The 25288-nt window shown below is 45.3% G+C and overlaps 1 protein-coding gene across 1 annotated transcript in view; it reads right to left on the reverse strand.

Moving 5' to 3' along the window:
- Nucleotides 1-25288, reverse strand: part of LOC124605342 (protein FAM135A) — a 600028-nt gene that overhangs the window by 227910 nt on the left and 346830 nt on the right. Inside the window, exons 3-4 of the mRNA XM_047136953.1 lie at nt 2405-2484; nt 2123-2262 (exon numbers count right to left, since the gene is read on the reverse strand). Coding sequence (XP_046992909.1) covers nt 2123-2262; nt 2405-2484 — 220 coding nt within the window. The remainder of the gene's footprint in view (nt 1-2122; nt 2263-2404; nt 2485-25288) is intronic.

A 25288-nucleotide genomic window follows, 5' to 3' on the forward strand; every position in this document is an offset into this window, starting at 1 on the left:
TATCTGATAATTAAATCCAGATGAAAGTAGCAAATTCATCCTCAATTGAGTCCCAATCAGAGCTTAATTCCAGATGGAACAAGCTGGCACTAGAGATTTAAAACAGTATTCGTGTATTAAATTGCAACACAACAATAATCTGCACCAGTGAACGCACCTGTTGTTTATATTAAATTTGGTGGTTTTTTTTTGTTTTAACTATACAAAACTACGTTTTAAAAACCTGAATTTGAGAATAGTATTTTGCAAAAAAATGATTTCTCTTGGTAAGTTTTATTACAAGTTTCCAAAACTGAAAACTGATTTTGATGACTGGTGGTGGTGGTTGTATGGTTGAAGAGATATGCTATAGCACCCAAAATTTTAGAAATTAATCACTAGTCCCACTAGTATCAATGATGTGCTATAGGTAAAAGACATTTTCTCACCAACGTAAAATACACTGCCGGAAAAAAAAAAAAAAAATTATTGCACCTGGAAAGACAATGATGATTTTGATTCGATTACTGCATATGCTTCCTGGGAGATAGTATACATACTGATAAAGCTTCAACATTGTCTGTCAACAGATAGCCTATTGGCATATCTACCAGAGTGCAATCTGTGTCTACCCTATAAGAGGGAATGTTCACAGCCGGAAGGTTCAATGTCGTGCAAACGTGTGAAGCAAGCTGGCAATCGTGCCATGGAGATGCACTCGTGCTTCCTAAGGAGACAAATGAGTCTCAATTTTATCATTGATAAAATATATGCTGAAGTAATAAATTAAAATTTGAACCAAGGCCATTACTTGAAGGAGACAGGGGATCTGGGTTCAAGTCCCAGCCTCGGCACAAATTTTTATTAATTGCTTCAGCTTCTACCCTTTCCGCAGATGCAGGTGTCAGTGGTCATGTGAACATCCTCACATCCATAGATGAGGTTCTGGTCGTCTGTGCTGCACAGACGCCCGCCAGGATTGTCTTATTGTAAGGGAAGTACTCGGGATCATACAGCTAGCACAGCACAGATGGCAGGGCTTGTGAGCACATACGTGTACATACGAACTGTTGTGAACTGGTTATTAGCAATCTGACTATGGGCGCACACACCTCTAGCCAGTCTTCCACTGACACGGCAGCATTGACATGCACGACACGACTGGTGCCATCAGAGGACCACTTGTAATACGGGATGGCTTGGCACGGTCTTCAGCAATGAAGCAGATTCTGCACGCATGCAAGTGATCGTCATTTGCAAGTACAACGTAGGCCTGATGAGCACTGGCTCAGAGTGCGTTCGTCCGAGAAAACTGGCTCCATCCCAGTCCTTATGGGATGGGGAGTGATAAGTTACGACTCTCACTGACCTTTGGTGACCCATTCCAGGAACATCAACAGTGCTTGGTATGTGCAGAATGGTGTTGGACCCTTTCTTTTACAGTCGGCAACAGGAAGGTGATGGGTTGCTCCAACAGGTAAATGCTCGTCCACACACTGCCCGTGAAACTATATGTGCTCTGCAAGATGTGCAGCAACTTTCCTGGCCAGCACAATCTCTACGTCTTGTCTCCAATTGAGCAAGCGTGGGATGTGATGGACAAGAACCGACTCTTGCAACTTGTCAACAGAACACTGCGAACAGGTCTAGCAAGTGTGGCTTAACTTATCCCAGAACAGTGTTTGCCATCTGTATGACTGACTTGATGCTAGAGTCAGCACCTACATTGCCACCCGTGAAGGTTACACCACATATTAATACGAGAGTTTCAGCGTAGGTCAATACTTGGTACCTACGACCCATTTATGCTACTGATCTGTAAGAATCATCATTTCACATACTTCATATGCACTGCTGCCGCAAAAAATCTTGAATGAACAGGAAACCTCTAAGAGGGTGCATTAATTTTTCCTTCCAGCAGTGTATATGACAGTGCTGTCCTTATTTTTACATTACTATAATATCTGTGTGTGTGTGTGTGTGTGTGTGTGTGTGTGTGTGTGTGTGTGTGTGTGTGTGTGTAGGAGGGGGGGGGGGGGGGGGGGGGGGTGAGTAGTACATGCGGGTGTATACGAACACCCATGTCACACCATCAGTTATCTCATTGTTAAAGTGAGATCTCTGTTATCTATGAGATACCTGCCTTATGGCTGTCAACAAGGATGTGAGCACGAAACATGATGACATCGTCCAGCAGCACTTCTTCATTGCGGTACAAGATCTGGAAGGTCTTGCTCACTCCTGCTCCATTGACCACACATGCTGGGAACACCAGTTCACTTCCTGACAGATGAAGTCATCAGTGCAACCACAAACAGAAAAGAGGAGCCAAAAACTAATCATTTCATCTCATTAAGTTTTATGGATTTGTAACCACACATTAAACCTAAATAAAACAGACAATGATATTATGTGGTAAACTCACGTTGGTTTCGTGGAAGATTCACTTCTACTTTGACTGGTAATTTTGGTGAAACCCGCAATGCTGTTCTGATCTGGTAGAACCTGAAACAAGATACAGTAAAAAACTTACTCTCTAAAGAATTATAGGTGAAATGACAAGAATTTAAATATCATGCAGCTTAAGGAATCACACTGAAAGAAATTTTAAAAAGAAGTATTGTACTTTCAATTTTAACACACTGCCAATCTTCAGATTACCCAATTATAAGAATTTAATACAGTTTCTAGCAAACAACTATAATGATAAAAACTACTGAAATTCATGCCATCTGTCAACGATTTATTATTAATACTTAAACAATTTTCAGGTATCAGTATGTGATCACTTCGCTCTTCAAATAAATCTTTTATAGTGGGATCATTAAAAGCCTTTTTTCTGTGACATGTTTCTGTTAATATAATCATTGGGTACCATAAATAAAATTAAAACATGTAAAAAGTGACGCAAGCTGCATAGATTGGCAATAATTAATTATGGCTTAATTTGTTATGGTGTTTAAAATTAACAAAATACGACAATGATCAGTGCTTATAATATTCTGCACAATCACAAACTTACAGGTTTTGGGTTTCCTAGTTATTACAGCAAGACAAAACAGTCACATAATCCTCAAGTAGGCCCTACTTAATTCTGACAATTCGATCATTCTGTGAATGTGTTCATTTATCTAGAGTATTTCTACATTTTCTCGTAAATCTCATTTGGAACTTTAGAGGGATTGCCAAGTTACCTAACCGAAGTTTGGAGAATCAAGATGATTATCAGTTGGTTTCATCTGCTCTTGGTGGCATTTGTTCAGCATACTACTCGGAAAACTGCAATGTTGACAGCACAGGAAAAGCATTCAAACAAGAGGAACACTTCATTCTATACCTTAGGAAATTGTGATTCTTCCCCAGTCAAGAGTGAAGCAGTTAACTATACTGGGGCAGATATGGCCACTGAATTTGCTGTTGGCTGTACTTGTGACATGGCAATTTGGAACTATTCCATCTGATATGACTTCAACTTCTGTTGATTTTCTTTTTCCCTTTGCTTTTTTCTCAAACTGTACGTTTTCTAAATAAGGTACCATACTTATGGGATGCAATCGACTATTCCAAAATTCTAATTAACTGTTTCCCACTAAAATTCGTTACTCAAGGCAACATTTTTATGTGCTGAATGTAATGCTGCGCTTAGTTGTACTGGGAATCCGGATAACTAGAAGTTATGCCTACGAGAAAATTCTACTTTATCATATAAGAAAAACCTTGTGAGCTAATGTGTATTTCTGGGCATAGCGACACAACCAGTTATAAAAACTGGTAGTTCAACTTTAAAGTGACATATTTCAAATCCTGTGAAACTAATTACACTCCTGGAAATTGAAATAAGAACACCGTGAATTCATTGTCCCAGGAACGGGAAACTTTATTGACACATTCCTGGGGTCAGATACATCACATGATCACACTGACAGAACCACAGGCACATAGACACAGGCAACAGAGCATGCACAATGTCGGCAATAGTACAGTGTATATCCACCTTTCGCAGCAATGCAGGCTGCTATTCTCCCATGGAGACGATCGTAGAGATGCTGGATGTAGTCCTGTGGAACGGCTTGCCATGCCATTTCCACCTGTCGCCTCAGTTGGACCAGCGTTCGTGCTGGACGTGCAGGCCGCGTGAGACGACGCTTCATCCAGTCCCAAACATGCTCAATGGGGGACAGATCCGGAGATCTTGCTGGCCAGGGTAGTTGACTTACACCTTCTAGAGCACGTTGGGTGGCACGGGATACATGCGGACGTGCATTGTCCTGTTGGAACAGCAAGTTCCCTTGCCGGTCTAGGAATGGTAGAACGATGGGTTCGATGACGGTTTGGATGTACCGTGCACTATTCAGTGTCCCCTCGACGATCACCAGTGGTGTACGGCCAGTGTAGGAGATCGCTCCCCACACCATGATGCCGGGTGTTGGCCCTGTGTGCCTCGGTCGTATGCAGTCCTGATTGTGGCGCTCACCTGCACGGCGCCAAACACGCATACGACCATCATTGGCACCAAGGCAGAAGCGACTCTCATCGCTGAAGACGACACGTCTCCATTCGTCCCTCCATTCACGCCTGTCGCGACACCACTGGAGGCGGGCTGCACGATGTTGGGGCGTGAGCGGAAGACGGCCTAACGGTGTGCGGGACCGTAGCCCAGCTTCGTGGAGACGGTTGCGAATGGTCCTCGCCGATACCCCAGGAGCAACAGTGTCCCTAATTTGCTGGGAAGTGGCGGTGCGGTCCCCTACAGCACTGCGTAGGATCCTACGGTCTTGGCGTGCATCCGTGCGTCGCTGCGGTCCGGTCCCAGGTCGACGGGCACGTGCACCTTCCGCCGACCACTGGCGACAACATCGATGTACTGTGGAGACCTCACGCCCCACGTGTTGAGCAATTCGGCGGTACGTCCACCCGGCCTCCCGCATGCCCACTATACGCCCTCTCTCAAAGTCCGTCAACTGCACATACGGTTCACGTCCACGCTGTCGCGGCATGCTACCAGTGTTAAAGACTGCGATGGAGCTCCGTATGCCACGGCAAACGCTGACACTGACGGCGGCGGTGCACAAATGCTGCGCAGCTAGCGCCATTCGACGGCCAACACCGCGGGTTCCTGGTGTGTCCGCTGTGCCGTGCGTGTGATCATTGCTTGTACAGCCCTCTCGCAGTGTCCGGAGCACGTATGGTGGGTCTGACACACCGGTGTCAATGTGTTCTTTTTTCCATTTCCAGGAGTGTAATTTAAGCGATGAATATTAATATTCAATTTCAGAAATGGTTACATCTTCCATCCAGGGCGCTGACCTTCCAAAATTTCTGTGGATTCATATCAATGGCAGAATGCAGTAGGCCCTATACGTTTTCTGCGAAGTCTCGATTTTTTAAAAAAAAAAAAAAAAATTAATACGTTTCATTTATACTCCTTTACGAGCACTGCCTGTGTCAGTAAGATCTGTGCTGTGATAAAGTTAAATATATTGGTACTAAATGCATACGATGAGCTGCCGTAGCTCAGTCGATAACACCACTGACTTAAAAGCAACAGAAATGAGATCAAACTCGAGTTCAAACTTTTTAATTTATGTGCTGAGATACAGGATGACACATTGGTACCTTGTTTCGTAGTTGCCAGAGCAGTCAAGGGCGAACGGTGAAGTGTACATTTTTCATGAACTCTGAAACGTTCAATTGCTTTTTGCCACTGAGATGATAGATTTCAGACACATGCATTATACGACTCCCTGTCTGCAGAAGTAGTAGTTGCCGACGGAAGCACTATACTGGAATCAAAAGCGTATTTACACACACAACGGAATGCTTCGTCTAATTTTTTGTCGTAATAAATCCAAAGGAAGGTGTTTTTCTATCCTTCATGGTACGATCTGCCTGATGGTTTCTTGACACTGCTTGCTTGATGCACTACAGAAAACGACAGAAGACATATTCTCGAGTTCTTTATTTTTTGGCTGAACATGCTTTTCACTGTTGTCGGTGTTAGTAAAAATCCACCTGTGGTAACGACGACAAATTTATGTCGAATCTGTTCGAATCCGAAAGTATGTATAGAAGCAAAATTCAACATTACGTTTCATATCTCCACACGCATCCAGTAATGGCGCAACGTTTGAAAACTGCGAAAATCTTTGCCCGGCGACGAGCTTTTGCTTCGCGCATCCCATCAGTAGACCTTCTTCTTCATGTTACCTATTAATGCGGAACACATTTCAGTCTATAATATTGGGTCCCGCGTCCTTCAAAGACATTATCGCAAAAAACAAAAAGAGAACAGTCCAAGTCACGTGAAAACAATTTCACTGCAACCTTAAACCACACCGCTGCTATGTTTAACAAAAAATGGCTATTGAGGTAGGCTGTAACAGTCAGCTTCCTTGTATCTCGGATTATTCCTTATAATTGCTCAGTATTGGCAAGCAGGGAATTTAAAACTATTGTTGAAGAATGTAGTGGGCGTATTGTAGCGTGTCACTTTTAAGGAAACATGAAAACAAACCGAAAAGACATGATTCCATTCTAACTTTCATTGTAGTGTTTTAATAGTTCATTACTTTTTGTTAAAGGCATGCGAGAAAACTTAAAGCTTTAAGTTTTAATTTGCCATGAATTTTCACATGAACAAGGTCACACTCCGCAGCAGAGTAAAAATTTCATTCTGGAAACATACCGCAGGCTGTGGCTAAGCCCTCTCAGCATACTCTTTCTGCTGGTTCTGCAAGGTCTCCAGGAGAGTTTGTGTGAAGTTTGGAAGGTATATCGTCATATACTGGACCAACTGAAGCTGTGAGGACGGTTCGTGAGTCGTGCTTGGGTAAGCTCAGATGGTTAGAGCACTTGCCCGCGAAAGGCAAAGGTCCCGAGCTCGAACCTCGGTCCGGCACACAGTTTTAATGTGCCGTGAAGTTGCTTTTGTCACACTAGGCGCGCCCCACAAGATTATGTATGTGGGTTCTCGTGCTCCGGCGCATCCAAGTAGTCGGCGCGTATGCTTCCATTTCAGATTTTGCCTCAGCGCTTGTCAAATTACGCATTTTGCCGTTATACTTTTGTAGAACTAAATTTTATGCGCAGGACAACATACTTCATCAATTGATTAACTGGTAGTAAATGGGATTTTTGGGTGATTTACCGAAATTTCCAATATGGCATTTGTATATGCGATTTCAGTCTTTCTCGGCGTATTCCACTCATTGAAACGTTGCGACAAGACGACGCCACCACTCAGCTGATAACCCGAGAAGAGTTCATTAATGGCATTTGCATTCTACAATTACCTTTTTTAAAAAAAAACAATTTTTATCAATAGGCCCTCCTTATAACTCACTTCCTGAATGGCAAAACGTAACCAACCAATTTTTCCGAATGATTATGCAGTTTCTGAAATAAGTACATTAAATAAGTACATTCACACGCTAATTGTCAGTACAATCGGCAGCGTCCGTCCAGTCCCGCTCGAGCTATAAACAAACATGGAAAACTGCCTATTGGCTTCTGTCTCGGGTTCTTCGGCCGACGTTCATCTAGTGATTTTTCTGACGTTTCGCCAGCACGAGTGGCTGGCATTGTCAAAGCTTCACCCTCCATTGCCGGTGGTGAACTGGAGCCGAGTCCGGCCCCGGTAGCTGAGTGGTCAGCGTGACGGAATGTCAAGCCTAAGGTCCCGGGTTCGATTCCCGGCTGGGTCGGAGATTTTCTCCGCTCAGGGACTGGGTGTTGTGTTGTCCTAATCATCATCATTTCATCCCCATCGACGCGCAGGTCGCCGAAGTGGCGTCAAATCGAAAGACCTGCACCAGGCGAACGGTCTACCCGACGGGGGGCCTTAGCCACACGACATTTCATTTCAACTGGAGCCGAGCTCGCGGCCGCAGACTATATGTACCTGGCGCACAACATCCGAGGGCTGCTCCGCGGTCATTTCCGGTGCGTTTCTCCTCTTGATACCTGCGACGGTCGTTCACTGCAGTACGGGAAGCCAGGATCCGTTTACCTCAAGGTTTTCCTCTTTCTTGTTCAAACTGTTCGCGTGTTATTGTATTTCTACAGCTTCTCTGAACAAGCGCGTGTGATAGTGCTTCTCTACAGCCAGAACTTCCGTGTCGGCGAATTTTATTACGTGGTCGGTCTCATTCAGTGTGTGCTCTGCCACGGCCGATTTCTCCATCTGCCCCAACCTGCAATGTCGCTTATGCTCTTTGATCCTGGTGTTAATTGATCGTCCAGCCATTCCGGCATAAACTTTCCCGCATGTGCATGGTATACGGTATATTCCCGACATTGCAAGTGGGTCTCTTTTCTCCTCCGCCGAGTTTGTCAACAAGTGGCCACGAAAGCCTTAACAATTTTGTGAAACATGGAAAACACATCAATGGCTATGCACTATTGGCGGTGAAAATACGAGTATCGGTATCACCAAAAACTCAGGTAATTTCGAAAGCTAACAGCGTACAAGTGGTTTCTTAGTTCAAGTTTGTAATGTTTTGACTGAACGTGTTTGATGGTTGGTAAGACATTGGATGGCTGGTTCAAATGGCTATGAGCACTATGCGACTTAACTTCTGAGGTCATCAGTCGCCTAGAACTTAGAACTAATTAAACCTAACTAACCTAAGGACATCACACACATCCATGCCCGAGGCAGGATTCGAACCTGTGACCGCAGCAGTCGCGCGGTTCCGGACTGAAGCGCCTAGAACCGCTTGGCCAGTCAGTGTCTTCGTGAGGTCCTGGATACTGTACGTATTGTTTAGTAAGAAGGATGCTAGGTAACAAGAAAAAATAGTGTTTTGCATAAAAGGTGGAACCTATATCCAATAATTTCAGCTGCCCTAAACTTCCCTTGTTTACATGCTTAAAGTCAAATATTTAGCACGTTAACTAATATGTAATCAAACGTTTGGAGCGGTTTTATACACGAGAGTTCGATTCTTCAGAGATTGTGAGATTTACTGGTTGCTACATATTTTGCGACTGTGATTTCCTGCGATTCGTCGCCAATAGGATAGTTGGACATTAATGAGACTTTGCGCCTAATTCGACGTGCTACGTTTCATTTGTTTACGTTGACGGTCTGTTGCCAGTACTTCCATGTAGCGTCGACATGCTGCGGGTCTCACTGCATTTCGTTACAGTTTTGTGGCGTGGGACCTTTCCTAGGTTCAACAGTCTCACGGAGCACCGGTAAGAAGCCGGACTCGCATTTGCGAGGATGGCGGTTCAGATCTCCGCCTGGCCGTCCATCTACATTGATACTCTGCAAATCACATTAAAGTGCCTGGCTGAGGGTTCATCGAACCACCTTCACAATTCTCTGTCATTCCACACTCATGCTTTCCGTGATTACCTAAACAGTTTAAGGTAAATGCTAGGACTGTTCCCTCGGAAGGGCGCTGTACATTTCCTTGCCCTCTCAGAGTTTCTGCTCCCTCTCTAATAACCTCGTCTTCGACTGGATTTAATCGTCTTTCTTTCCTCTACAAATTTTCCGACGCTATCCTCCAGATAATTTGTGTGTGTGTCGCAAGGCCCTAAGTCACGAAATTACTTGTAAAATATAGCTGTTTCCGCCCATTAAGAACGTGGTGGTGTTTTCTGTCATGTGGGGAGGTCTTAGTCCTGTCGCTCGGCTCCAGACTGTAGCGCCTAGAACCGCACGGCCAAAGACATTGGAACCAACATTGTCATTTTGAATGGTCGATTGTTGATAGTAGTAAATTTCAATGAGGACTGTGCTGCGTGAAATATTGCTGTGTATTCTTTCTTCTGTAGATTACTGCAAGGCAGTAGTGTACGTGAACTGTAACGTTTTGTGTAAATATGAACTGCACGCTCCGTGACACACTTATTACTTTCTTTAGTGACTTAAGATTCTACAGCTGAGACTGATTCTTGGACAGTGTTTTACTAACTTGTCATGCAATGGCTTTACACATTATTTGACAAGATTCTTCTCTTCCAGGAGAACAGGAAGAAACAAGTTCCATGGGTGAAAGAAGTGCACTAGGATCTAGAAAAATGCGGGATCACGGCAGAAGAAATTGTGAACAGACAGATCTTAAGGAAAAATGTTGCGGAGGTGAAGGATTTTTTCGAGCAGAGGACGAGGAAGAACAGAGTATTCTCGGCAGAAGAACGTGCACGAGTGAGCCTGCGGATGGAGTACTGGCGAAAGAGGAAGGAAGAGAACTTTAGAAAGTGAGGGAAGTCGTGTAAACGTAGCCCATAGATGGCTGTAACGAAAATAAACAAATAACAATAATCTGCTCAAAACAGTGTGATACGTAGACAGGCCTAAAAACTGGAATGGAATTCTAACTCTTCGAAGATTAGTCACCGAGAACAAGGTTGCAGCGAAGAGAACGGCTCAACCTCAGTGTCTTGCACGTTATTGAAGTATTTCACTCTTAGTTTAATGCGTTGTGGCGTGGGAAACCCGATAACCAGGGTCGTGATGCTTATGCAACGGTTACTAAGCGATTGAAGCTGTGATTTTTTACTCCCCATCCAGCTCTCTAATACTCGATCGTCGTCGTGATAAATGGTGTGAACATACTGTCCCGGTTTTCAAATGTTACCAGTAATGTCGACTATGAAAATACACAGCGCGAGTTATCTGAAGTTCAGGCTCGTATTTACCGAAACAGTCAAGATGTTGCAATTCTCTTTTCACTAGAATGAACTGTAAGAACATGGTCTCAAAATGGCGAATAGTCTCTTGTCATAGTAATCTTTATTAGACAGATAATGGTTACAACTTTGGTCTTTTTTTTTCCAAAACGAGGACATATTGTAGTAATTTCTGCTACTAGAATCTTAGATCTCGACGGCGTTCCTCATGCTACTCCGACAGATAGTTTTGGAGAAATTACTGCATTTGGAATGTAGGATTACTCTGTTTTGAACATCAAACTGATTGCTGTCTTGTGCAGAAGTTAGTGATTTAATACGGAAATATGACGCGGCGGATAAGGAAAAGCACTTTCGTGAAGGGGGCAGGGGAAATGCAGCCATGTATTCACTAACGCAATTTGAAATTTGCGTCACAATTCGCTGCAGCAGGCTCGAGCGACCCGACATCCGAGCATGAGAATCCCGTATGGTACGGCGATCTTCTGCATACGACAGCGATCAGTTTGATGTTCATAACAGAGTAATCCTTATTTACAAATATGATTTCTCTGAAACTACCAGTCGGATTTCGAAGAGAAGTGCCTTTATTTTCTCTCTTTCAGGTCTATGGCGCTAGCAGCGGAAATTACGGTTGTTATGGTCTTCATTTCGCAGACTGGTTTTATGCAACTCTTCACTCTAATCTATCCTGTTGACGTTTCTTTATCTCTGCATAACTATAGCACTTCTACAACCAATACCGATTTTAAACTGCTTACTGCAGGCAAACTTGGTTTCCATTCACCGCTTTACAATGCTTACCGCCCCGCCCCTTCCACACATTCACTTCCCTCTATTGCGAAGTCTGCTATCCATTTATGCATCTGAATGTGTCTTATTAACCTATTCCTTCTTTTCGTCAAGTTTTGTTTTATAAATTTCCTTCTTTCCCCATTAGATTCAGCACGTCCTTGTAGAATCTCCAGTATTTTCCTGTACCTCTACGTTTCCAAACCTTCTATCTGTTTGTCTGAAGTGTTTATCGTCCACGTATCAAACAAATACCTTCCCAAAAGTCTTCCCAACACTTCAATACGTTAACATCGAATATAAATTTGTGTGTCTGAGAAGCGCTTTCATCCTATTGTCACTCTGCACTTACACCTTCTCTGCTGAAATAGCAAAAATAATATACTTCATTTAGCGTTTATTTTCTAGTAGAATTCCCTCAGCCAATAACTATACTTCATTTCAGTATCCATTTTTTACTTTTATCGATTATCCCCATATAGCCTCTTATCAAACCAGAACCCATTCCGTTTAACTGCTATTCCAACACCTCAGCCCGCCTCTGAGGTCTGCCGACAAAATTCTAATTCAGAGGTTTAATTTCTTCTCCTTGGACGTCAATTCCCTTTCTACATTCCGGGGATATGCTATAACTAGGTCTCATTCTCTTTTCAACCATTGCTTGCCTTTCATGCCTTTCAACTTATACAACTGCGGTCTAATCTATAAAAGTTGTCGATAACTATACGCTACCTGCATTTTTTCTTCGTTACCTCCAGAATTACAAAGAGCAGAAATTGTTATAATTTCCTTTGAAATAACGAAGTTGGTACGGAAAGCTCTACAAGAAATGTTGCTACGACAAGAGACTACACGTCATTTTTGAGAATTTTCTTAGAATTCACGTGAAGGATAGGAGAATTGCGATATCTTAAACAGATATGGAAGCGTACGTGACTCACAACGCATAGCACATTAATACACTACTGGCCATTAAAACTGCTACACCAAGAAGAAATACAGATGATAAACGGGTATTCATTGGTCAAATATATTATACTAGAACTGACTTGTGATTACATTTTCACGCAATTTGGGTGCATAGATCCTGAGAAATCAGTACCCAGAACAGCCACCTCCGGCCGTAATAACGGCCTTGATACGCCTGGGCATTGACTCAAACAGAGCTTGGATGGCGTGTACAGGTACAGCTGCCCATGCAGCTTCAACACGATACCACAGTTCATCAAGAGTAGTGCCTGGCGTATTGTGACGAGCCACTTGCTCGGCCACCATTAACCAGACGTTTTCAGTTGGTGAGAGATCTGGAGAATGTGCCAGCCAGGGCAGCAGTCGAACATTTTCTGTATCCAGAAAGGCCCGTACAGGACCTGCAACATGCGGTCGTGCATTATCCTGCTGAAATGTGGGGTTTAGGGTTCGAATGAAGGGTAGAGCCACAGGTCGTAACACATCTGAAATGTAATGTCCATCGTTCAAAGTGCCGTCAATGCGAACAAGAGGTGACCGAGACGTGGAACCAATGGTATCCTATACCATCACGCCGGGTGATACGCCAGTATGGCGATGACGAATACACGCTCCCAATGTGCGTTCACCGCGATGTCGCCGAACACGGATGCGACCATCATGGTGCTGTAAACAGAACCTGGATTCATCCCAAAAAATGACGTTTTGCCATTCGTGCACCCAGGTTCGTCGTCGAATACACCATCGCAGGCGCTCCTGTCTGTGATGCAGCGTCAAGGGTAACCGCACCCATGGTCTCCGAGCTGATAGTCCGTGCTGCTGCAAACGTCGTCGAACTGTTCGTGCAGATGGTTGTTGACTTGCAAACGTCCCCATCTGTTGACTCCGGGATCGAGACGTGGCTACACGATCCTTTACAGCCATGCCGATAAGATGCATGTCATCTCGACTGCTAGTGATACGAGGCCGTTGGGATCCAGCACGGCGTTCCGTATTACCCTCCTGAACCCACCGATTCCATATTCTGCTAACAGTCATTGGATCTCGACCAACGCGAGCAGCAATGTTGCGATACGATAAACCGCAATCGCGATAGGCTACAATCCGACCTTCATCATAGTCGGAAACGTGATGGTACGCATTTCTCCTCCTTGCACGAGGCATCACAACAACGTTTCACCAGGCAACGCCGGTCAACTGCTGTTTGTCTATGAGAAATCGTTGGAAACTTTCGTCATGTCAGCACGTAGGTGGTGTCGCCACCGGCGCCAACCTTGTGTGAATGCTCTGAAAAGCTAATCATTTGCATATCACAGTATCTTCTTCCCGTCGGTTAAATTTCGCGTCTGTAGCACGTCATCTTCGTGGTGTAGCAATTTTAATGGCCAGTAGTGTAATATGCGACTATTCTCTAGGAAGCAAAAACTAGTTTTGTTTTCACTGATCCCTAATAATGAAAAAAAAGGGGAATTGTATTACTTGGTAGGGTACATGGCTTTGGCGACAGGAAAGCACACGACTGATACGATTTGCGTAGTAGCCACGACACGAGGTGTGTCGTTTACATGCGTGTGACGCTGGCAGCTCAACACCCGAGAGACGCGTTCGCCCTTAATAAGATCTCAAGTTTTGTTTCTTGCACGAAAACCTAGCCTCCCTAAGCTCCAATATACTTGAATTCGCCCCCACATGGCAATTTGAGGCCGGTCTTTGCGCGTTGGACGACGAAGAGGTTGGCAGAAATAGCCGTGCGCTCTACTGCCAGTACCAACAATACTGACGGCCACACGTGCATTCTCGGCCACAGTGCAATCCACGAATGAAGATGCAACAGCTAGGAACATCTTTCAGAGGTGAACAGAGATCGTCTTATAATTTGTTCAACGAATATAATAGCACATAAATTAATTCGCGTTTCACAATGATAAGCTATACAAACAATAGCTCTGCTTTTTTTTATATCATCAGGTGACTAAAAAAATTTCAATTGTTCATTACAAATTACTCTTGTTGTTAGATACAGTTCCCTTTTGTGGCCGGCCGCGGTGGTCTAGCGGTTCTAGGCGCTCAGTCCGGAGCCGCGCGACTGCTACGGTCGCAGGTTCGAATCCTGCCTCGGGCATGGATGTGTGTGATGTCCTTAGGTTAGTTAGGTTTTAGTAGTTCTAGGTTCTAGGGGGCTGATGACCATAGATGTTAAGCCCCATAGTGCTCAGAGCCATTTGAACCCTTTTGTGGTTACAAGATATTTTTATTCCTTTAGTTGCAGATTGTTGTTCACACTATGTATACAGACGAGAAGAACTGTCTTGTCACACTTCCCTGGGGCACTGCTGACGACACCCTTGTCTCTGATGAACATTCGCCGTACAGAGCAACGTACAATTTCTTATGTTCCTTATTCTTTTGGACGTACAGTGCCATTCCCTACAAAAATCATGTTGCACAATTGCAGCTTAACTGCACCTGTTGATTTGCTGTCGACTAAGCGCACATTGGGTAATGAAAGAGTCAGCTAGTTAGGAGCCCCATCTATGTAGGCTCTCAGAGGTTGGTACACCAGGGAGTCCTCTCCCGGCAGCCATATGAATCGGCAACTTTCAGTTAGCGCCAAGTTTCCGGTGCGTTAAGTAGAAATTCATCCCACGCTTCTGCCTCTATTCATTTGGAAGATTGTCCGATGAATATTTACGAAACACCTGGTAGTTTTGGAACTACATCAGCACACAGCCATGGTCGGTCATACTGCATTTTGTTTGGAACATTCCATCGCCTTTCCGGCATACGAATAATACTGTCACATCGAGAGTTTTATTATTGGAAACAAGTGTTTTACTCAACCAACAGCAGAAATGAAAATGGTCTGAATAGGGGTAGAGTTTAGCTTTCCCGTAGCATCAACTGATGGACTACTACTTAATTTGAACATGTACTGGAAAATGAATCGGTTATGGCCTTACCAAATGAACCAGACCGGCATTCGCATGAAATGATGCGGGAAAACTGTCGCGTATGGCGGAGGTCCTGCGAGCAGACGATGATCATAATGCGTAGGTAAGACCAAACCATGGCTGACAGAAACTTGTGGACGTCATTTATAATGAATCACTTACATCTGTATTCCGCAGGCCTTTGTACGGTGTGAAGTTCAAATGGCTCTGAGCACTATGGGACTTAACATCTGGGGTCATCAGTCCCCTAGAACTTAGAACTACTTAAACCTAACTAACCTAAGGACCTTACACACACACACATCCATGCCTGAGGCAGGATTCGAACCTGCGACCATAGTGGTCGCGTGGTTCCAGACTGTAGCGCCTATAACCGCTCGGCCACCCCGGGCGGGCCGCGGTGAGGTGGACAGCATACATTGTACAAGAAAATAATTCTCCCTTTCTGTTCCAGTCACACCTGGTGCACGAGAAAGAACATTTTTGGTACGTCCCTTTGTTCATCAGTATCCCTTTTAATTACACCCACGTTATCATTACGCAAGATGCATTTTTCTTTAGATATAATGGACCGTGGGTTCTCAGAATAATGAGAATAAGGCTTTTCGCGATGAACAGAGCCTTTCTTGTTGCGTCTCCTGTTGGACCTTGTGTGTCACTCTAGCTAAGAAAACACAAACCAATCACGAAGCGCGAGCAGCTCTTCTTTGACTCTTCTCCACCTCGTTTACAAATCCTGCTGGATTCGGCTTCCGGGCAGACGTACAATACTGTAATACGTGGCCGAACGAGCGTTTTGTGAACGATCTCTTTCGTGTGTAATTATGCTTCCTTGTAATTCTTCCGGTAAATAATTCTCAGTCTGGCATCTGCGTACCCTATCTACCGGCTACTTATCGGTTCCACTTTGTATCAGTCCGTGCACGTACTCACAAATATTTGAGACTTGTAACTGTACCAAGCGAGGTGGCGCAGTGGTTAGCACACTGGGCTCCCATTCGAGAGGACGACGGTTCATATCTGTGCCCGTTCATCTGCATTTAGGCTTTCCGCGAATTCCCTAAAATGCCACGACGGTTCCTTTGAAATGGCACGGCCAGTTTCCTTCCCCATCATTGAAATAATCCGAGCTTGTGCTGAGTCTCTAATGACCTCGCTCCAGACGGGAAGTTAAAACCTGATCTTCCTTCCTTCCTTCCTGCAGTTGTAAGTGATTCAACTGTTTGATGACAGATCTTGTAATCAATTTACGCCCATAACATTACAATTTATTATGTCAAAAGTCAGCTGCAGTCTTTGATCAGCACGCTCACCTTGAAATCTTTGTAACAATTTCATATCGCTGCGATCTTCCTGGGCAAAACGTCTAAATTGCACAAAGACTCACATTGAAATTCCGGCGGCACATCGACGAAACGTAACGTTGCGTCCAGCCGCAATGAAATGGTACCAACAGTTTTACCAAGGCCGTGCAGACGTAGGCAATACCCACTGTGGGAAGGCCAGCGGTATCGACAACGGACGACAATGTCCAGGAATGAAGGGACTGACTCGCAGCAATCACATATGTTCTAACAATGAGAACATTCTCAGAGCGTTTCTCAAATGGCTCCGTGACCAGGTAGCGCATTTCGACCGTCGAAGAACCGAGCGATTAATGGAACTTTCCGATCGTTGTGTGCAGAGATTTGCTGATCATCTTGAAAAATAATGTCACTGCGACTGTCGAGCATTGTGCAACATTCAGTGAAGGATACTAGGCCTGCCACAATAACGTGTAACTCTCTTTTTTTTTTTCTTCAAGTCTGGCGTATTTTGAAATGACAGACAGAGGAAATTCTTGTCGTGACAAGAGTCCTTTATTTGCATCTAAATACACTACTGGACATTAAAATTGCTATACCACGAAGACGACGTGCTGCACACGCGAAATTTAACCGACAAGAAGAAGATGCTGTGATATGCAAATGATTAGATTTCAGAGCATCCACACAAGGTTGACGCCGGTGGCGACACCTACAACGTTCTGACATGAGGAAAGTTTCCAACCGATTTCTCATACACAAACAGCAGTTGACCGGCGTTACCTGGTGAAACGTTGTTGTGATGCCTCGTGTAAGGAGGAGAAATGCGTACCATCACGTTTCCGACTTTGATAAAGGTCTGATTGTAACCTATCGCTATTGCGGTTTATCGTATCGCGACTTTGCTGCTCGCGTTGGTCGAGATCCTATGATTGTTAGCAGAATATGGAATCGGTGGATTCAGGAGGGTAATGCGGAACGCCGTGCTGGATCCCAACGGCCTCGTATAACTAACTAGCAGTCGAGATGACAGGCATCTTATCCGCATGGCTGTAACGGATCGTGCAGCCACGTCTCGATCCCTGAGTCAACAGATGGGGACGTTTGCAAGACAACAACCATCTGCACGAACAGTTCGGCGACGTTTGCAGCAGCTTGGACTATCAGCTCGGAGACCATAGCTGCGGTCACCCTTGATGCTGCATCACAGACAGGAGCGCTTGTGATGGTGTACTCAACGACGAACCTGGGTGCACGAATGGCAAAACGTCATTTTTTCGGATGAATCCAGGTTCTGTTTACGGCATCATGATGGTCGCATCCGTGTTTGACGACATCGCGGTGAACGCACATTGGGAGCGTGTATTCGTCATCGCCATACTGGCGTATCACCCGGCGTGATGATATGGGGTGTCGTTGGTTACACGTCTCGGTCACCTCTTGTTCGCATTGACGGCACACATTTCAAATGTGTTACGACCCATGGCTCTACCCTTCATTCGATCCCTGCGTAACTCTACATTTCAGCAGGATAATGCACGACCGCATGTTGCAGGTCCTGTATGGGCCTTTCTGGATACAGAAAATGTTCGACTGCTGCCCTGGCCAGCATATTCTCCAGATATCTCGCCAATTGAAAACATCTGGTCAATGATGGCCGAGCAACTGGCTCGTCACAATACGCCAGTCACTACTCTTGATGAACTGTGGTATCGTGTTGAAGCTGCATGGGCAGCTGTACCTGTACACGCCATCCAAGCTCTGACTCAATGCCAAGGCGTATCAAGGCCGTTGTTACGGCCAGAGGTGGTTGTTCTGGGTACTGATTTCTTAGTATCTATGCACCCAAATTGCATGTAAATGTAATCACATGTCAGTTCTAGTGTAATATATTTGTCCAATGAATACCCGTTTATCATCTCCATTTCTTCTTGGTGTAGCAATTTTAATGGCCAGTAGTGTATTTTCCCTAAGTGCTTATCGATCTGGAGCCCCCATTCCGCCACTCCATTAAGGGCCAAACCTTGCATATACCATTAACTTACTGGTATTCAATAATCGGGCAGACAAGTGCTTTGTAAGCTACCCTTCGTGGGTCCATTCATGTTTCCTTAGCGCTTTCCCAACTAATCTCAGCGTTAGTTTAATGTGGTTGCTTCACTTCAGTCTGCTAACAGTGAATACACTCTGATAGTTCACGGCTGTTACTGTGTACAGTGGTTGAGCGCTAATATGGCAATCTAACAACAGTGAATCTTTCCCATTTTTATGCACAATACGCTACATATTTTATTTATGGGGAGGGTCGACTGCCAGTGTCTGCACGTCACCTCGCTCCTCTGCAGATCTTCCTACTTTTTTCTGCGTTAAGGTAAAAAATCAGACCACAGGCGTCATTGGATGCTGATATAGAGGGGCGTGTAGTCAGCACACCGCTGTTCCGGACGTACGTCACTTTACGAGACCGCCCCGTAAGGTAGATGGGCCCAAATTTCGTGACTTTAGTAGGTTAGGGCCTGTATAAGCCCCGAAAAGTTATGGAAAAGGCTAAAAGTTTGTATATGCATTTCTTAATTTATTCTCCACTTGTAGGCAACTTACAATTACATTGTTGCAACGTACTAACTCCAGCGTAATAACTCCAGTATTTGACATAAACACCGTAAAATCAGAAATACAAAAAAGGTGTTCGCGATTTCGTATACCATAAAAAATTCTCAAAAATAAAATTAATTTAAACGCATTTTACCATTATAACAATACCAAACACTTTCACTATTACAAATCTCTCTAAGGCCATGAATGAAAAATGTTTTCAATTCATTTTCGGCGTTCTAAATGTGTCTCTCACATGCATGTGTGTGGATAGACCAGAGCATGTTTCACGATAATAAACCAAGCACTTCGTGCAACGAATCCATTTCTCTCCGCTTGCCTTTTTCGGTAGGAAAAAGTAAAATCATCTCTCTAAATAGAAAATTTCAGTAATAGTTACAAATTTCGTCCCCGGGATGAAAATCGGACCTACAAGAGAGACGATATTACCAACATCCCCAGATTTATTATAATGGCCGACGGGGCAACATAGGCCAAACCGTCGACAGTAGGGATTACACGCCAGAATCTACAACACACGACCGAGATAAATGGTTCAAATGGCTCTGAGCACTATGGGACTTAACATCTGTGGTCATCAGTCCCCTAGAACTTAGAACTACTTAAACCTAACTAACCTAAGGACATCACACACATCCATGCCCGAGGCAGGATTCGAACCTGCGACCGTAGCAGTCGCGCCGTTCCGGACTGAAGCGCCTAGAACCGCTCGGCCACCGCGGCCGGCACGACCGAGATAACGATCAATTTTTGAACACAAACCAGTGCTCATACTAGGAATAGCATGCTGTTAATCTCACTGCTGCACTAACTCACTTGAGTGTAAAAAGATGAGTTCCCTCGTACACGTAAGCTAAACGTGCTGCAAACGACAAACACTTTCAACGAAAGTATGGACTGTCACGTAGGCACTCACAATTTAACAATTCTTACTAACTGTGAAAACCGGAAATTCCTAGAGGGACGAAATTGGGAGCAGTGACGACGCTAGGGCCCCGTTACCTTGTGCTAATCGCATCATCCATGGGCAGGGTCAATGAGCTTTGAACCTTATCCGTAAGAGCATTTAATATGTCGTGAGCAGCACTGTTTCTGTAACAGTCTTCGGGAAGACTCGACGCTGCTTTCACGTCTGACACACCAAAGTTCTTGATGTCAAAGAGTATTAGCACTGTTCTCAGTCACTAGCCAGAAACAATTGGTAGAAAAGTAGAAAAAAAAGCACGCTGCGCATCTACTCATTGTCGTTTCGGTTATTTAGTTTTTTTGCATGATCTATGGATCTTAGTAGCGATAAATCGTTATGCTGAAGAACGTGTCACTACGTTTACGAGAAAGAATAAGTTTACTACTTGAGGGCATGGCCATACGCAGTCCTTTTACATAAATGGATTTATTAAAATCTTAATAACAAATCTGATAAATGTAATCCAACCACACCTACTCAGAAATTCATCTACAGATTCGGAAGAGTCGTTAACGAGTGGTAGTACCAATTTCTTCTCAAAACTTACTTTATATGCCACCACCATTAATGCACAAAGGAGGTGCTCAAATATTTTTACGTCTGTATATTTTGCCTCTCTCTGTTTAAAAGCAAGGTTCAGTGGTGATAGTGGAAGCTATTTTTTGTTTCCAGTGTAATATTTATGAATGCCACATTAATTTAAGTTGTGTCGGATTCTTCACAACAAATCCCACATGACAGTAAATGAATTTTGAAGCTGCTGTTGGTATGCCTCAAATTTTAAACAGCTGCCTAGATGAAATTCAGCGACGGATATCAGTTATTGTTCTTATAGCACGTTTCTGTGAAACGGGTACTTCGCGTCTGTGTTTGGAATTGCCCCATAAAATTATTCCAGACGACATCAATGAATGGAACTATCCAAAGTACAATAATTTTGTAATTCTTATCATCACCAAAGTCAGTAGTTACATGTACAGGAAATGTTAGTGAATGCAAGCGTTTGAACAAATCTGTAATATTTGATTTTCAATTCCAGCTCTGAACAATATACAAGCCCAGAAATTTTAGCAATTAGTTTTACATAGTTTCTTTCGCCCCCTGAGGTAAATGGTTACTCATGACATATCGTGTGTCTTGCACATTATTTAATGAATCATCATCTTTTTGGACGCTTAAATAATACGTCATGTACCGAGAACCAATCAGCAATATATGTGGATATTTCAAATTGCTCCTCCGGATGATGCAGTTCTATTGGCCTTGATACGATGCTTGCGTCATCAAAGATGGAAGGTCATTCATCTATTGCAAGAACAAGGATCCTAGAATTGGACTCTATCTACGCCTGTAGTAATCTGACTCCATTCAGAAGAAGAAAAATCACGAGAACTGCGTGAGCTATCTAACATGCCGTCTGACGCGGAAGACTGAAGATAAAAATACAATAGCAGTTTGGAAAGTAACTGCCGTCGAAGCGGGGCGCTAGTATTTGTGCGCGGAGGGCCGCCATTGTCACATCTGCGTGTTCTCTGCTTCAATGTGCGTCCAGCTGTTAAAGACATTATGACCACTGCTCACCGTGAGGTTGTCCGCCCCTGGTAGCTGAGTGGCAGTCGGCTCTCAGCCGTGGCAGCGTGCGGACGGCCCCGCGCGCCGGCCAGTGCTCTGCTGCAGGCGTTGTTTACTTCCGCGTCGTAGCTTTCAGGCTTGCGTCCGTCCACCGTGAACCACATGTCGAGCGCTTACCGCCGTGCGACCCTTAAAGTTTCCTTCCCAGCTGAACATGCGCGACCTCGTGCACATGAAGTTGAAACGTTCATACGTGAAGAAGTTCGTTTAGATCCTAACCACGTTATCGGAATCCATTTTTCGATCACGAGTAGTGTCGTTCATATTAAAATGACAAACACCGAGGTGTGTGAAGATGTTATTCGCCGCCATGCCAATGGACTTAAGTTCAAATACTCTGATGGTCACGTCGGAGCTGTAACACTTGAACTCGCAGAGTACGGTCAACGCACGATTAGGGTGTTTGAACTACCTTTTGAAGTGCCGAAGGACGAAGTTGTCTCTGCGTTACAACCATACGGTAACGTCATCGGTTACGTAGAGGAAAAATGGCAAACCTTCACGACCTACCATGTCCTTAATGGTGTGCGTCAGGTCAAAATTGAATTGAAAAAACATATTCCATCCTACCTGACCATTGGCGGGGTGCGAGCCATTGTCATGTACGACGGCCAACCCCGAACGTGTGCGGGTTGTGGACAAGAAGGCCACGTCAGATCCGCCTGCATGCGACGCCGCCTGATCCAGACGCCGGTCGGCGAGGAAGCGTCCCCAGCGGTGATGACTCAGATCCCTGTCACATACGCCAAGGTTGCCCAGGAAGGTAGCACGTCTACACAGAGTCTTCCTGCTCCGTTGACGTCGTCTGATCAGGTAGATGCAACCGCTCCTGAGATTCCTTCTGAGGTGCCCCAGACGCCAGATCCTAACCTGCCGAATCATCGCAGCACTGTGACTGAAAATGCTACTGAGATGGACGTTGATCCGGGAGTGGTACCTACTTCTGCTTTCCTTCAGACTGGTCCGGAGTCAGACGAAAGCCACCCGCAATCGGACTCTGAACGACTTGTTCGAAAACAAGGGTCGACACGAAAGAGAAAGAAACGTAGCCGTACACCCCCTGATGAATCCATTCTACGGATGGATACCGTGGATGCAGACCCGAAGATGGACGACAAACCGATCTTTGATGACCGAAAGGCTGATGCTACAGACCCGCCACAGGCGACCACTGGCAACGAACACCCCTCATTACTGACGCCGTCGCCCCCACAGGTCGACGTTGAAGAGAGCCTATCCGATGAGACGAAAACTACGTCTCCTCTCCACGTGGATGACGTGCACAGCCGATGCCCTACCGCAGCATCAGTCTCCTGGGCAGACGACGTGGAGATCGAAGGGACTGGGGTGGACGCTGCTGATGATGGGGCACCCCCATCGGTTGCCCTCGCACCCGCAAACTCTCCACAATAGCAGCCTCTTCAGCGGACCGGCAAGATCGACGACCTCTCGCTCCTGAAGAAGAAGCCCCGCCTGTGCCTGTGGGACTCCAACACCAGCATTATCGTGTCGCAACGATTAACCTCGCGACCATTCGTGCGCCCCACAAACTAGCGCTGCTCCGCGATATGATTTATGATGCGGACATAGATATTGCGCTTTTTCAGGAAGTGCATGTCGCCGATTTTTCACCACCACATGGCTTCACGGTGCATCTTTCTCCCACTTCGGACACCGGTAGTGGTGTTGCCATCATCTTACGCGAAGGTCTTCCTGCCGAAGATGTCCTATACCTCCCCAGCGGCAGAGGTATGGCCCTTACTCTCTTTGGTGTACGCATCATCAATATTTATGCGCCGTCGGGCTCCAGCTACCGTCGTGAACGCAATGCCTTCTTCGCGAATGAAGTCACACCCCTTTTTATGGGACCACACGATGACTGGATCATGGGTGGAGACTTCAACTGCACCCAGCGACCTCAGGATCAATTGCCGCGTCACTCACCATGCGCAGCTCTGGAAACAGTCGTCACGCGGCTACAATTTGTCGACACGTGGAGACATGTTCACGGTGATCTTTTGGGCTTTACGTACCACACTGCGCACTCATCTAGCCGACTGGATCGCATCTACATCTCGCGATCCCTAATTCAACACACTCGACAGGCTGAAATCTGGCCTGTTGCTTTCTCAGACCATGAGGCTTACTTCTGTGATGTTGTTCTCACAAGACAGGCAGTATGGCACGGACGTGGTTTATGGAAACTGAACACGGCACTTCTTAATTCACCTGACTGTCGACTTCTAATAGAAGACACTTGGATCACATGTAATAGACGCCGACCCACGTATCCGTCTACCATGTCCTGGTGGATCCAGTGCGCAAAACCTGCTCTTCGAAAAACTTTAATCCGGTATGGCAAAGATGTTGTCGCCTGGAGGAAGAGCACTATGGACTTTTACTACAGGATCCTACGAGAATGCTCCACGATGCCAGCCTCCCCTGAGCGCCATACAAGGATGAACCAAGCTAAGGCCCAAATCTCCAATCTCATGCGACGGCATTTGGAAGGGGCGATAGTACGATCTCGTACTGCTGATCGCATGCCTCATGAACATCCGTCGATGTACCACATCATCCAAGAACGACAAAATCGACGCCGAAAATTGATTCACGTCCTAACGGATCAAGAAGGGCGTCGCTACGTAACCCAATCTGCCATAGGGAATGTGCTTCACGCCCACTACCGGCAGCTCTACGCCGCAGTTCCACATTCCCCAGAGTTGATCGAGGAAGTCTCACAGCTCAACTTCGGTGGTATCCCAGGAGATGCGGCGATTGACTTGATGTCGGAGGTGACTGATGAGGAAGTCCGCGATGCGATCCGGGCAGGAACCATCAATCGCTCCCCGGGCCCCGACGGTCTTCCCCTCGAATTTTATCGCACCTTCCGTGATTTGTTAGAGTCCACCTTCACCTCCATCTGTCGGGAACTGATGTCTCCGGAAGTACCTGTGCCGGACGCTTTCATGGAAGGAATTATTATTCCTGTACATAAACCGCACGGTGGCAACAATATCAGTGATTATCGGCCCCTCACCCTCCTTAACAGTGATATGAAAATCTTCACTCGCCTTTTGGCAGCACGACTTAAAAACGTTGCCCGCTATGTTGTGTCGCCAGACCAAGCATCTTTGGGAGGCGACAACAATATTCGCACGGCTTTATGCCGCTACAGGGATATGATCGCCGTTACCCGGCACAACGCCTCTCTGGGGCACTTGCGTCTTTGGACTTCAGTCAAGCTTTTGATAGGGTTGACCATTCGTTCCTTACGGCCGTTCTCCACCATATGGGTTTCCCGGTCGCCGTTATCACGGTAGTGATGCGCCTTCTGCGGGGTGCCTCATCCAGGATTATGTACAATGGCAGACTCACTCCACCGATAATAATAGGTCGATCCGTACGTCAAGGTTGCCCTCTATCAGCAATTT

This window comes from Schistocerca americana, chromosome 3, assembly GCF_021461395.2.
Source record: "Schistocerca americana isolate TAMUIC-IGC-003095 chromosome 3, iqSchAmer2.1, whole genome shotgun sequence".
In the NCBI taxonomy this organism is placed as follows: domain Eukaryota; kingdom Metazoa; phylum Arthropoda; class Insecta; order Orthoptera; family Acrididae; genus Schistocerca; species Schistocerca americana.